Genomic DNA, 15364 nt, shown 5'->3' with positions numbered 1-15364 from the left:
CAAAACACAGCCCAATCGCGTTTCGTGGCCCAAGTAAGCCCAGCTCGGGTACCTTGCTCCTGCGGCCGCTGAAAAAGCACGCGTCTGATGCTAAGTCACAGCTGCCTTACCCCATGTCCGACACCCTCCATTTCTCATCCAATGGTCGATGAAAGAACCAATTTTTTCATCCCAAGTAGCACAGGCCAGCTGCAGTTCTAGCCCAAATACAGCCCAAGCCCAACTTGGAATTATACGACAGCCAACTACAGGAATACTAAGTATAAGTACTTCCATAGCAGAATTAAATAAGCATTTACTAAGTATTTTCAATAGTTTACCTAGCTGCCTCCTAAAATTGAATGATAATGTTGATAACTCTGTTGGATGCATTATTTTTCATCTGCTGACAGGCCCAAATTACCTGAAAATATTGATGATTTCACACTTGTATTTGGCCATTTTTCTTAGGCCACGACGATAAGGAGCACATCAACAACACTAGCAGAAGCTCCTGGATTGGTATGCCTTCCTTTCTCAAAGACATTCATCCATTACTCAGTACTAGTTAATCCTATGGCGACATGTTCAGCATTTCCATGCTTTCCTTGAGCATTTGGAAATGCATAAACTAATTTGGAATCACAAGCTGTCAGATCGTGCTTCATAAATTATTTAGTGCCTGCCTGCATCCTTAACTCACATGCATCTATGTCCTTGACATCCCAAAATTCTAAGAATTGGAATGTTTCTGCTACAAAATTAGGCTGCTAAGTGCTGCTAGTAAATATCCAAGAATGTCCAACAAGCTAAACTACCTGACCTCAATATCTAGAGTTGGTGATTACTGAGTACACCATTACTTTACAGACTCACGCCGTGGATGTGACACAAATCAACCTTTACATGATCGTTTGCAATTGTACTGACTGTAAGTTTCAAACTGTATGTCTGTATCCTCTGTCATTTGAAGCTTTTTTGCTCTTTCCATGCACTAGATCCTTAGGACACCAGTTTTGCTATAACAAAGTTAGCAAATGACTTCCTGTACCTACAGTTAAATTGAGTCATTAGAATGTTGGTGCTAATTTAGTACCTATTTGCAATCACTGAATTTTCTTTGAGTTAGTGTGTCTTGTTGACAACTCTATGGTTAGCACATCTAAATGAAGTACACACTAAAACAGTGAGTTAATTTCCATTTGGCCATTCCAAACGTGCACTCGATTCAAGTCCAAAAATTTGAGCTTAACAGTAAAAGAGAGCAGAGGCTGAGGAATCCAAGCCTATTGCGCACTTTCTAAATTCATTAGTTGCAGCGAAACACAGAGGATTGATCAATCGGCAATAATAGCTCGTTTGCTTTTCTATGGTGGATTAAATTACGCCTCTAGTGCTTCTCATCCTGTCCAATTGTGCTTGTGCATTCAAGAGCTTTCAAAATCTATAGAAAAAATCCAATTGACTTGAAACTTGTTTCTTTATATATCCTTGTATTGGCATCCTCCAGAATCATTTAATTGTGTATATTATGTTTATATTATATAAATAATTCATCCGAGGCTCTAAAATGGTGAATCCAATTTTGTTCCTCTACATTAGCGATGCTCTATTTGGGGAAACTTCATTGGTACTCAACTCACAATGCTTATATGATACTAAATTATAATAGCTGAAGATGTATTTTCTTTTCTTTGAAGAGTATATAATTTATACCTTATGTAGGTGATTAGTTTTATGTGAATGGTGAACCTAAAGGTGTCACTACTGGAGAGTAGTTTTTTTCTTCCGAATGCTGAAGATGTATTTTCCCTATTTTCTGTATGTAACTATATACAAACTCTGACAAAAGTTTGTTCTTTTGCGAACTCTGGGATGTAACAGACTGGTAAAACTTGAAATCTGGAAAAAAAAATCATGATAATTCATTGTTTCGTCTGTATCCACTGTGTTGTAATAGATTGACAGCCTGATAAACAGACTGTTTCAGAACTCTGAAATAGCCTATATGTTCCTAACAACCATCAAACATTGGTCAACTTTTCAAAGCAACAAGCATCCTTCTCCACCTGAAAATTATTAACCTGAAGTATCAACAGCCAGTATAATGTTTATTTAACAAATAACTGCAACCTCCAACAGCTGCATCTATATTTTTCGAAGAAAAATGACAGGAGTTCTCCCTTGAACAAATGCATCTATGGTCCTACCTGATTCCACTTATTATCTATTTCTGACTTGGATTAACATTTAAAGCTCATCTTTTGAACCTCAATTAAATACATGGTTCACGTTACTATTATGATCAACTGGAGGATCACAGTTGTGTGTGTTTGTATGTGCAGAGATGAAGTTGAGCTGGAAAATTCTTTGAGTCGTGCCTTTGATATGCAGCACTTTATACAGAATTCGTAAGTACTCCACAAAACCACACATTTGTAAGTACCAAAAGTATTTCTTCTAAAAAGATCAAGAGCTAGTAAAAGTGATGTGTTAGCCAATGATAAAACAACCAGACTGAGAGTTGTGCAGCATTATTATGCAAAAACGGTACTTCACTTTATTTTTCTGCTGTTTATATGGTCATGCTATGTGTTGTTATTGAACAGGGTGATTTCTGAAGAAACTTGGTGGACTCCACAAGATGGTTGAAAAGTAAATATGCTAAGCTCATTTTCTAAGCCTTCTCTGCAGCTAACAGAGTTATCTTAGACGAGTAAGATTTAATTTTGCTTACAAATTCAGTTTTAGATATTTGCATATGTGAAGGAGTTCAGTCTGGTATTATGCCAATAGCAACTTTGTTCGGTCTTTCAAACTTCAAATCATAAACAGCTATCTACATTTCCAATTAACTGGTTTTGCCTGTAAACTAATTACCGGATGTGTTGTTGTTCTGCAGGACGTATGGTTTTATACTTACAGTGAAGGACCTATCGCCAAATAGCATTATTTCAGTAAGCGTTGAGACATTTCTTCAAGGAATATGTGTCACTGCCACTCAGCATATTCCCAATGTGTCTTATCCATATGAGAATGAATGCAGGTGTTCGATGAATTGTTTGTCGTCTTTAGAAGTTTCTTTCTTGTAGCATTCAATATAAACACTACTTTTATGCCCTTGCCATTTTTGAATAATTTGAAGCATTGTCCGTGCTAATAAATTAGTCCTTCAGATGCAAAGATTTTTGATGCCATCTATGTAGGGATGAAAACGGTACGGATATTTTCCGACCGTATTCGAAACCGAATCCGTTTAGAGTGGTTGAGATATGTCCGTATCCGAGTTCGGATATCCAACATCCGATACCGTATCCGTATCCGAATACTCAAATCGTATATTTATGATGTTGATATCCAATCGTATCATATCCGACATAGTTGACACTATCCGTATTCGAATCCGAATCCGGACAGAAATATGAAAACAAATGTAATATCGGTGTTATCCGTCCGTATCCGATCCGTTTTCATCCCTACATCTATGTTACTTAGTTGTGTGCTCGTTTTTATTTTTAATCAGTCCCATATGTATCTTATTGTGGTCTTTTTAAAAAAGCTACAGACTCACCTCTGTATCTAAGCCTTCTGGGCTTATTTACTAGTAATGAATTAGCAGGTAGTTAATGCTTCATTACCATTTGTCATAGTAGTATACAATAGCACAACGAAGCAAAGTTCATCCACTGGATTAGAACATATGTACTGTACCATGAGCAGGCACAGTTTTTCTATCATTATTATTATTACAACTCTGCTACAAGTAGTAGAGTAATAATAATAGTAGATCAAGGAACTGCTGATAGATAATAAGATTGCTTGGGTACATGTACATTTGGCAACAATTGCACACACGGCTCCACCAATGTTTGTTGTAGGCAGGTCTTAGGGTTAGGGCTCCTCTGGATCTGTCACCGCCGGTGTGCTCTCCTCCTGATGATTTGCGGCAGCGTCTTCGTCTTCGTCGGAGTCAGTGTCGTCTTCGTCGGAGTCGGAGTCGTCTTCGTCCTCAAAGTCTGGGTCTTTATGCTGCTGCGTGGGCAGGGCGTGACGACACAGCGGGCAGACAGCTTTAACCTGGAGCCAGCTGAAGATACAGTCCGGATGGAAGGCGTGGGAGCACGGCATCACCCTGAGTGTCTCCTTGGCGTCCGCGTCGAAATCCTGCAGGCACACGGCGCACTCCTCCGGCATCCCCGCGTCGCCGGCCCTCGCCTCCCGCAGCAGACCCTGGATGGCATCATCGCTGGAGGCGGGGACTCGAGCACGCTTGCGGTTGAGGCCGTATAAAACCATATCGTGTCGCCGGACTTCGTCCCGGATTTCGTCCAGCCTGCGGCGGTCGTCGTCGGGGATTATTGGCAACTCGGCGTCGACCAAGTAGATCTCGCCATCGACGAGCACCGGCATAGTCACTGGAAGCCAGTCGGAAGTAGGGATTGTATCATCCATCTGCAGCCAGTCCCGGCTCCTCCTGCGGCGGCCACTGACGGCCGGAAAGGACATGGCGGCGGGCGAAGAGTAGTAAGATGGATGAACACGGGATGGATCGAACGAGATGATCGAGCAAACCTTACCAGGGACAACAGGGAGCGAGGGGATCTGCTCTGCCTCGGCTTATATCGTCGGGAGTCAGACCTCCAAATTGGAGTCGGCTTCCGATTTCGATTTGGATCTAGGAGTCCCGACGCGCGAGGGGGCTCACCAGGCGCCGCCGCTATGTGTGGAACAGGAGAAGTGGAGGAGTCGGAGGAGGGACGAAGAAAGAAGCCGGGACGACGCAGGTTTTGACCGGCTAAGGGTGTGATGTGAGCCGTCCGATCTAATCAGACAGTCAAGAAAGCCGGCACAATCTGTCAATCTCTCCTTCCAAAGTTCCCCAATCCACAATCCCCAATCCAGTCCGCCTCGATTCCACAAGGCGCACCCGCCACTGCCGCCGGAGCATCGCCGTCAGCTGATCTCGCGTCCTCCGACGCCCGGCCCAACCTTCCACTCCAACCGCCGCTGCGCTGCCCGACCACCGGGGACCGCATCGACACGCGCAGCAGTCACAGGACCCCGAGACTGTGACGTGTGGGAGAGAAGGTTCCCCCAGCCATGGCGAGCGCGGATCTGCTGCGGAGGGAGGAGGAGTTCCTTGTTTGATTCCGCCAAAGGTAACGCCTTTACCAGTCTCTTGGATGGCGATGTGGATTTCGCCCCCAAATTGGGCGGAGGTAGCGATATTTGCTGAAATTGTGGCGTATGGGCGCAGGCGATGGCGCCAAGTCGCGCTCACAACTGATCGAGAGGAAGATTGAACTCCTCGAGGACATGGCCACCAAGGTGAGAGGATGCTCATCCTGATTGGTGTTGGCCTTCTGTACCTCTTGCCACCCCTTTTTCTTCTGTGATGTGATGCTTAATAAGTCAAAAATTTCCTGTGCATCTCCTGTGATGACAAATAAAAAAAAAGTGTGCAAAATCACATATTCTATGTTTGCAGGCTTTAATGTAATGGAATACAAGTCTGATGTAAATGAAACATTTTTTGTTGTGTATACTAGGGGTTCACCGGTTGATGGTTTACACATGACAATGTTATATATACAGGTCAGTAACCGGAGATCACGAAAGTGGATGAATGACCGTTTGCTGATTGAACTTGTCCCGTGTCTTCATGTTGAAGAAATCAAAGGCCTATTTGCTCCTCCACCATGGGGTAAACTCCAGATGCTGCTTTAGTGTTTTAATAATGCAATTTTACTAACCTGACAATAATCTTTGCTGTTGTACTTGCACGGCTTGTTGTAAATATTTTAGATATGCTTCATGTATACGTGTGCTACAAAAACTCTTCAGTGTGTTTACAGGAAAATAGAGGCCATCTTCTCTTAAGCATGCCCATTTTAAAACAAGGGCTACATTATTAAAAGCTTTGGAGTCGAGATATTCTCGTTGTACTTTCTCTATTTGTTGCAAAAGTGTTACATTTCTTCATGTAGTGGTGTACCAGAAAAGCTCTAAATTATGTTGGCATGTGGCAGAAACATAGAGACTGTCTTCTGTTAAGCATGCCCATTTTAACTTCCACATGGACTACAATACTAAAAAATTATTTAGTCGAAGCATATGCTTGTTGCTCTTGTATTATGAATCGCATGTTTTCATTCAAATTCTTACGTGGAATCACTCTTCCATTAATCATGGGCATCACATGCATGATATTTTCATGTGTATACTTTGGAAAAGCTCATCTTTATATTATAATGATTATGCAGGTGAGGAAGTACCCTTGTCAGCATTCTGCAGGACAAGTGTTGGTGAATGGGATGCCTTCAGGAGCATTGACATGGATGCTGAGGTACGTGCATGTTAATGCCTTTCTTGCTAGCCACATTCTGTTCATCATTGCCCACAATATAATTTAGTGAAATGAACAACTGAGACAGAAGATCTGTATATCACTCCATGCATTAGTTTGTGGATCAGTTGTATTTAGCAAGTTTTTTCTTATTTGTAGGCAAGATTGATGCAACATATGAAAAGATCATCCCAAAAACCCAGGAATCATGTGGACGAAGGGGAATTGATTGCGCTGAATGCCTGGCACCGGATAGATCGCCAAACTAGAGAAGCAATAAAGAGAAATTTCCTTCCTGATCTGCTTGAAATATATGAAGTACTGCCTTCTTTCCTCAAGTTTGGACTTATATTTATTGAAATGATTATAATGGATCATAGCTAATTAGTTTTTCTTGTAAAGAAGACATCAGAGTTCTTGATTATGTATTTGTATATGTCTGTATCTGCTATCTAAGCACATGTAGATAATTTATCAATACCACATCTAGTTTGTTACTTGTAGTTTCTGGACTAAAAAAATTCAGTGAAGTTTATTTCATAGCTGTTTAATAACTGTTATGTTTCCAGTATAAAAAAATATATCAGTTTGACACTATGCTTGTAAAAACAGAGATGTCTTATCAGCCGGCTTATCAGCTAGAATCTATAGTATTTTTCTCTCACAACAAAACAGCTTCAGCCGGCTTATCAGCCGGCTTTAATACCAGCCGAACAGGGTGTGTGTTAAAGAAATTTTTGGTGTTTATTCTCCAAAGCCCTGTAACTACTTTGTTTCCACCTTTTGCTAAAATTCGTTTACGAGTTTCAAAAGTTAGTATCAATACTAGATAACTGAAATTCTTTTGCCCACTAGAAACTGGAGCAGAGTTTTCTTTTCCACTTATTAGAATTATGGTTTTCTTGACTTCATTTACACCACTTGTACCAACTTATCATCCAGCCAATTTGATTCAGCTTGTCAGTTGCTCACGTCACCTTCGCCTTTTCATGTTTGCAGGAACGAGTTAGGGCCTTCATTGAAGATACTAGTGACTAGGATGTGCTTGTGCTGAATGTCCAGGACCCATTTCAGAGGCTGCTTCTGCATGGTGTTTGTGAGGTGAGTATCTTCCCAGGTGTTTGTGAGGTGAGTATCTTCCCAAGTCGAAGAAAATCCAACAGCTTCCTCTGGAAGAACAGCTGTAGTGTTGACCATGGCTTTGTCTATATGCAGTCCTACAACATGACCTCGACGACCACGAGCAGTGTAAGAGATGGGAGGCCTTGGAAGACAACTACCATCAAGAAGAGGCAGGGCACGGGTGTTCCCTCCAGAATCACATTAGTTAACTTTCTGAGGATGAAGAAGAATGGGTCCCATTGACGTTAGTTGTGTGAGGACCTGAAGTTTGGGGCGCTCAGACCTTGCCTGAGTGTGTACTGAAGTATCTTGATGTGGCTCAAGAAGACAACAAATTTGTTGCTTTAGATTCCGTTTAGGCTGTTGGCAAATGTAAATTATTCGTATTTCTTTTTGAAACACATTGCAACGCAAGTGATGGGTCACTGAATCACATCAACCTGTTGGCAATCTGTATGGTTTGAAACCATGACAGAGAGTAGGAACTTCCGGTTGTACCGAGCCACCTGTCGTGCCATTATGTGGGCGTCTTGTTGGCATCGACGGTGTCTTGGTATTTGATCGAGTCCCTCTTGAGTTTCTTGGATTTCAAAGTTTGAACTCAAGTTAGGGAATGGGGTGTTTTGAGCTAGTGATGGGATGTTTAATATAGCTAAAATTTTGTGGAGGGATTTAGTGTGGAACTATTTTTGAAAATAAGTCTGGACATACTTTTTTTATGTTCTGATGAAAGCTAGTATTTTTTTTTAGTTTAATAAGTTTTAAAAGTTTGATCAGATTTTTTACCAAACAAACATGAAGGATTTGTGTAACGGAACGAGCCAGTACGTCACTTAAACGAACTGCCAAAAGTAGAGTAGTACACCAAAGGATGAAGAGAAATAAAACGTTACTGAACTAAAGTAGATGAGAAATAAAACGTTACACAGTTCGACTCTCATTATAAGCCGACTTATCAGCTATGGTATAATATTTTTTTTCTCCCAATAAATTAGTCAAGGAAGAAGAGAGATACTAACCCAGTGCTTCTTGTTTAGTTTTATTTTTATTACACTGAATGAAGATAAACACATCAATCTTTCTTTTTAGGAATTATTATTATTACAACTCTGCTACAAGTAGTAGAGTAATAATAGTAGATCAAGGAACTGCTGATAGATACTAAGATTGCTTGGGTACATGTACATTTGGCAACAATTGCACACACGGCTCCACCAATGTTTGTTGTAGGCAGGTCTTAGGGTTAGGGCTCCTCTAGATCTGTCACCGCCGGTGTGCTCTCCTCCTGATGATTTACGACGTCGTCTTCGACGGAGTCGTCTTCGTCCTTAAAGTCTGGGTCTTCATGCTGCTGCGTGGGCAGGGCGTGACGACATAGCGGGCAGACAGCTTTAACCCGGAGCCAGCTAAAGATACAGTCCGGATGGAAGGCGTGGGAGCACGGCATCACCCTGAGTGTCTCCTTGGCGTCCGCGTCGAAATCCTGCAGGCACACGGCGCATGCATCCCCGCGTCGCCGGCCCTCGCCTCCCGCAGCAGACCCTGGATGGCATCATCGCTGGAGGCGGGGGCTCGAGCACGCTTGCGGTTGAGGCCGTATAAAACCATATCCAGATCCTCCCGCTGTCGCCGGACTTCATCCCGGATTTCGTCCAGCCTGCGGCGGTCGTCGTCGGGGATTATTGGCAACTCGGCGTTGACCAAGTAGATCTCGCCATCGACGAGTACCAACATAGTCACTGGATGCCAGTCGGAAGTAGGGATTGTATCATCCTTCTGCAGCCAGTCCCGGCTCCTCCTACGGCGGCCACTGACGGCTGGAAAGGACATGGCGGCGGGCGGAGAGTAGTAAGATGGATGAACACGGGATGGATCGAACGAGATGATCGAGCAAACCTTACCAAGGACAACAGGGAGCGAGGGGATCTGCTCTGCCTCGACTTATATCGTCGGGAGTCAGACCTATTGGAGTCGGCTTCCGATTTCGATTTGGATCTGGGAGTCCCGACGCGCGAGGGGGCTCACCAGGCGCCACCGCTACGTGTGGAACGGGAGAAGTGGAGGAGTCGGAGGAGGGACGAAGAAAGAAGCTAGGGTTCAGGAAGCCGAGATGACCCAGGTTTTGACCGGCTAAGGGTGTGATGTGAGCCGTCCGATCTAATCAGACGGTCAAGAGAGCTACACGGAAGAGTAGACCAAACAGGCCCAGGCAGGGGGAGATGGAGGGCTGAGCTCAATAAGGCCCGGTCAATATTTTTTTATAAATATTATTTCAAAATATGAGAACTATGATGGAATTTTTGGATAGCAAATGACTTCAAACAAAAAAGTCATAAACCACAAATTTATAAAACTCATCAAGATATACAACTTTTATTTTGGTCATTACTCCATCAGACTTTGTTTGATAAAAAAATGACAACTTCAAACAATATTTTGAAATAGCAAATGATTCCGGCTGAAAAAGTCATCAACAACAGAGTTGTACAACTCATCAAAATGTTGTTTGAAGTTGTCATTTTTAGAAATTCAAATTTTAAATTGATAAAACAAAGTCACATGAAAAGATGACCAAAATAATAGTCGTAAGAATACAATAAATTGATAGGGCATGATTTTAGCCGGCTTATCAGCTAGAATCTACAGTATTTCTCTCTCACAACAAAACAACTTTAGTCAGCTTATCAGCCGGCTTTAATACCAGCCGAACAGCCCCGAATCGACGCCCGTCAATCTAGCGCGTAAAATTGCAGGGGCCCACTTTTCATAGAGAAACCGACACGACCTCCTGCGGTCCTGCCCCCAAATCCTAAATCCTCCCGTGGAGCCATGGAGGAACGAGGTAGGCGAAGCAAAGGTGCGTTCCTTGCCGGATACTACGTAGATGTTAGACTGACGCTTCCTTCCAAATTATAAGTCACTTTTTATACATCTATTTTATTATGTATCTAGATACAATATATTATGTATAGATACATAGTAAAATGGATATACACAAAAAAGTCAACGTGACTTATAATTTGGAAAGAAGGCAGTATTTGTGTCTATACCCCCTTCGTCCTGTAATATAGTGCATTCTAGCATTCATAATTTGTCCACAAATATAATGCATTCTAGATGACAAAAACCAATTTTACATTAAATACTTTCCATTTATCAACCAATCAACATTAATCACGTTGATGATAGAGTTTGATTAGGAAATAAAATGAGGGTACACGCGTCTTTTATGTTCTCTCTTAATTTGTTTTAAAATTCTTAGAATGCATTATATTACATGACTAATGGAGTATATATGAATGAATTGAGCGAATCGTATTTCAGAATTTAACTTGAGAGGTCGATACGTACAGAATAACATCAACGGATCAGGCTCCACAGCGAAGGCCGATTTGGCCACACCGCACCAATGCAAAAATGATTTATGGGCTCCATTCAAATACACACACATACATATATATTGTGGTTATATACAAATTACAATGTTACACAACTTATCAACCAGCGACACGTAGATTGTTGAATGAGCACTTGTTGTGGTATTACTTGTCGTAGTGACACTCAGGTTCATGGATGTTTCATATGTTATTATCCAAAAGAAGTTTTACAAGTGGAAACTAAGTGCTACTACTATAATTTAAGCATGTGGGTTCCTCAGACCTCAATACTCCCTCGTTTCCCCAAATAAATCGATTCCTAGAATCCATGCAAGTCAAACTTTTTTAAGTTTGACTAATTTTATAGAAAAGAATAATAACATCTATGACATGAAATGAGCATATTATGAAAATATATTCTATGATACATCTAATGGTACTAGTTTGATATCATAAATCTTGATGTTTTTCTCTATAAATTCGATCAAAGTTTAAAAAGTTTGACTTATGACAACTCCAGGAATTGATTCTTTCAGGGACGGAGTGAGTAGTAAATTTCTGAAGATAGTCAACAGAAGGTTCACATTTGGAAAACGGAGACAAAGAAGTTCTAGACAAAAGGGCTGGCAGGCAGCCTTCAATCAAGAGAGCAACACCATTAACACAGGTATAACAAATACAGTGCTAATGTTAGGAAAGTGCAGACCAAACGAGAGACAATAGATGACACGATGATTTTTTCCCCTAAGGTTTGGTGACTTGCCAACCATCTACTCCCCATTGAGGCAAGTCCAAGGATGTTACTCCTCCCGCTAGACACCAAGCCCGCAAGTTTGAATCACCTCTCAAGGTGAGCTCTGACGTGAGCACTAGCCTCTTGAGCTAGATGATCATCTTGGTACTCTTCACACCTCTTTTTTTACTAGAGCTGATCTTCGTCTTCCTCCAGCGGGGACCAGCACAAGAGCACCGAACAAATGCTTTCTCCAGAGCTACCTCACAAGCTTCTTCGATGCTTCAACGGAGCCATTTGCCACCAAGTCGTCTATGAGGTGGCAACCTCCAAGAGTAACAAGCACTCAAGCTTGCTCACAGCCCCTAGTGCAAAGATGCTATCCCTCTCAAGCAAATATACTAAATCACTCCAATCTCACCACGAATTACAACCTCAACTATGCGTATGTGAGTGGAGGCTAACTTTGGCTCTTATACATGTGGGTGGATTCACAAAGATCTAAACCCTCTCAAATGGCGGGCCACACACACACACACACACACACACACACACACACACACACACACACACACACACACATATATATATATATATAGCCTCAAGCCTCAAAATAGATCTTGCGGGACTATCGGAAATATCCGGTAATCATCGAAGGAGTATCACACGAGAAACATTGCTGACATCCATCTGACATCCAATGGTTATATTCAAATGGTATAGCCGTTGGATTGCCCAATGCTCCGATGTCTCCTCTGGATCACCACTGGATAAATCCAGTTGCCCCAAAAGGCTAAAACCATACTATTTGGGTAACCCGAGAGTTCCTCTGGGTCTCCTCTGATTTTTGTTGTACTATTGTTTATGTATAGCCAGCATTGTGACTTAAAAAAATGAGAGACAGTGACATAGGAAAATAATCGAGTGATGAGGCGAGGGGTCAAGAATCAGCCGGAGACGAGGAGTCCCTCCCAAGAAGGCAAAATTGGCCATGGGACATCGTTAGAATGTGGCCTGTGCAAAAACCACTAAAAACATGTCTTAGCCAAAAGACATCAAAATTCATGGGAAATATGCTACCGAACACTCAACTCATTATTATATTGGGAAAATTGGTTGTGTATCATCCTGAAAGCATCTAGGCCCCTAGTTGGGTTTCGGTGATTAATGACAATACAAGATTACTGTGACTAAAGTATGTTTTGCAGATGCAATTAAGTTAGGTCATGGTAATGGCAAGTGATTGGACAATCATGGGTGTCATGCTCCTACGATGAAAATCGTTTTGGTTTTCAAAGGATGGTCGACAAGGTTAAGGATGGACTAGTTCTAAGTGTTGTTTGGTGTTGAAGAGACACTTAGAGTAGTTTAGGACTTTGTTTTTCCTTTAGCCGTACTATTAAGGGGGGTATGGACGGGTAGCTTGACCTAGGTGAGTCTAGTGAGTTAGGTGTGGTGCACACTTATCAAAACTAGCACTTGGTAGCCCCAAAATAGCCCTTAGATCAATTGGAGCAAACTTTATTCACATATGTTTGCGAGTTGAAAGTGAATGGAGGGTCAAATGCTGACCGGACGCTGGCGCGGAGTCCAGTCAGTTCATTTGATCAAGGTGAAGTCGTCTGGTATGACCGGACGCAGAGAGGTGAGCGACCGGACGCTGGGTGCCAGCGTTCGGTCGACTCCAATAAGGTTCTAAAGAGGGAAAATCGTGACCGGACGCATCGGGTCAGTGCTGACCGGACGCTATCCTACGTTCGGTCACAACTTAAAACTGGGTTTCGGGGAGAACAGACCGGAGCGTCCAATCAACTTGAACGGAGCGTCCGGTCACCCCGCAGAGGCACATAACGGTTCGTTTTGAATGAGGAGTTATAAATACTTCCTCTATTCACTCAAGGGATCATTTTTGCTCATTCCAACAGCTAAGAAACACCCTTGAGAGTGCCAAGAAGAGCAAGGTCCTAGTGAGGTGATTGAGATTTGAGAATCTAAAAGAGAGCCCTCATTAGTGAAAGCAAGAGTAGCAAAGTGTGCATCCACCCTTCTCATTAGGCTTGTCGTGGTCAAGTGAGAGTTCATGCTTGTTACTCTTGGTGATCGCCATCACCTAGATGGCTTGGTGGTGATTGGGAGCTTGGTGATCATCCGGCGGAGCTTGTGGATGACCCAACTCAAGTTGTGAGCGGTTGTGGGTGATTCACCACGATGGAGTGTCAAAGAATCAACCCATAGAGAGCACTTGATCCTTGCGCGGATCAAGGGGGAGCTAAACCCTTGCATGGGTGCTCCAACAAGGACTAGTGGCTAGTGGCGACTCTCTGATACCTCGGCAAAATATCGCCGCGTTCCTCCTTCTCTCTTTACTTTGAGCAATTCGATTCTTGTCTTTACATTCATAGAATTGCCATGCTAGAGTAGGATTGGAACTTAGGTTGCAAGACTTTTTGTGCGGTAGAACATTAGAAACACTTTCTAGACACAAGGGGTGAAGTGGGCTAACCGTAGGGTTTAATTATTGCAAAAAAGTTTAGAATTAGCCCAATTCACCCTCCCTCTTGGGCATCTTGATCCTTTCAATTGGTATCGGAGCCTCGTGCTCATGAAATTAGACTTAACCATCTAGAGAAAGATGTCTCACGAGGATGGTCCTCATCCTATCTTTGAGGGGATGATTTTTCTTATTGGAAAATCCACATGGAGGCGTATTTAGAAGCTCTAGATGTTGGAATACTTAGAGCCACCTCACAAGGATTCCCAAAACCTTAGGATCCCACGCACCTTCAAGGCGATGAAGTAAATTATGAAAAATGGAATGCAAAGGCTCGAAACACCATCTTTAGAGGCCTTTGCAAAGATATGTTTAATCGGGTGAGGAACCACAAAGACGCCCATGCACTATGGTAGGACATTTGTGCGCTCCATGAGGGAACAAAGAGCAAGTGTGAGAAACGCTATCATCTTGTCATGAAAAAGCTAAATTCATTTGAGATGCTTCCTAAAGAGAGTGCTAATGAAATGTACTCATGCTTGAATGTTCTTGTAGAGGAAGTCAATGGGCTTGGACTTACTCAAATGCAACCATCCAATGTTGTAAGAAAAATCTTGAGTGTCCTCCCCATTGACAAATATGGGCATATTGTGACCGTGCTTCATCAAGGTGATCTTTCCACCGCTACACCAACACAAATCTTGGGAAAGATCAATGCGCATGAGATGTACATGCACATCTGAAAGGTCCTTGTGTGGTTTTGGTAATTGAGTGACAACCTAGGTGGACTAATTGTGTTTATGTGAGATACACATGTGATTAGTCCATAGGTACATATGTGTGAGCAACATATGCCATGAAGGTGAAAATGGCTTGGAGATGTTGCAAAGCTCACACATGTGATGATGAAGGAGCTCATTGCACATGAGACATGACATTGAGTCATGTGATCAAGGTGGAGAAGATCAAGACATGACTTAGCTTGATGGACCGGTTGTAAGCGTGAAGGGCAAGTCGGAGGCTTTGGAGTGATGGACCGCATGGCGGTGAAGCTTGAGCAAGACTTGGCGTCGATGGACGAAGACAACAGTGAAAAGCAAGTGAAGTCAAGATCGATGAACCAATATGATCACGTGATGATATGAAGTGGATCATATCATTATTGATCATGTTGGTGCATGTGTTGCATCGACATTGGAGGAGATGGAATGGAATGCACAAGACAAAGGTATAACCTAGGGCATTTCATTTTACCGGTCATAGATGTGTAGAGAAGTTGATGACCGGGTTTAGGATAGATGGCCGTACTATCAAGA

At 42.5% G+C, this 15364-nt stretch overlaps 1 protein-coding gene, 1 long non-coding RNA gene and 1 pseudogene across 3 annotated transcripts; 2 read left to right on the top strand and 1 right to left on the bottom strand.

Moving 5' to 3' along the window:
• The first annotated feature begins 2322 nt into the window (after positions 1-2322).
• LOC136481429 (uncharacterized) lies at positions 2323-3163 on the top strand. Its single transcript, XR_010764713.1, has 3 exons — positions 2323-2390; positions 2589-2695; positions 2882-3163. It is a non-coding gene; the product is annotated as an uncharacterized lncRNA (long non-coding RNA).
• A 436-nt stretch (positions 3164-3599) lies between these two features.
• Positions 3600-4748, bottom strand: LOC136481427 (uncharacterized). Of its 2 annotated transcripts, XM_066478775.1 has the most exons (2): positions 4557-4748; positions 3600-4465 (listed from the first exon to the last, which is right to left on the bottom strand). In XM_066478775.1, the coding sequence occupies exon 2, from the start codon at positions 4429-4431 to the stop codon at positions 3871-3873; it is 561 nt and encodes a 186-aa protein (XP_066334872.1). In that variant the 5' UTR covers positions 4432-4465; positions 4557-4748; the 3' UTR covers positions 3600-3870. The 2 variants fall into 2 exon arrangements, with proteins under 2 accessions (XP_066334872.1, XP_066334871.1); XM_066478774.1 differs by having other exon boundaries at positions 3600-4748.
• Positions 4749-4751: 3 nt separating this feature from the next.
• Positions 4752-8075, top strand: LOC136481428 (uncharacterized; annotated as a pseudogene).
• Positions 8076-15364: the final 7289 nt, after the last annotated feature.

Source organism: Miscanthus floridulus, chromosome 9 (genome assembly GCF_019320115.1).
Source record: "Miscanthus floridulus cultivar M001 chromosome 9, ASM1932011v1, whole genome shotgun sequence".
Taxonomy (NCBI): domain Eukaryota; kingdom Viridiplantae; phylum Streptophyta; class Magnoliopsida; order Poales; family Poaceae; genus Miscanthus; species Miscanthus floridulus.
This window is presented reverse-complemented; position numbering and strand designations above follow the sequence as displayed.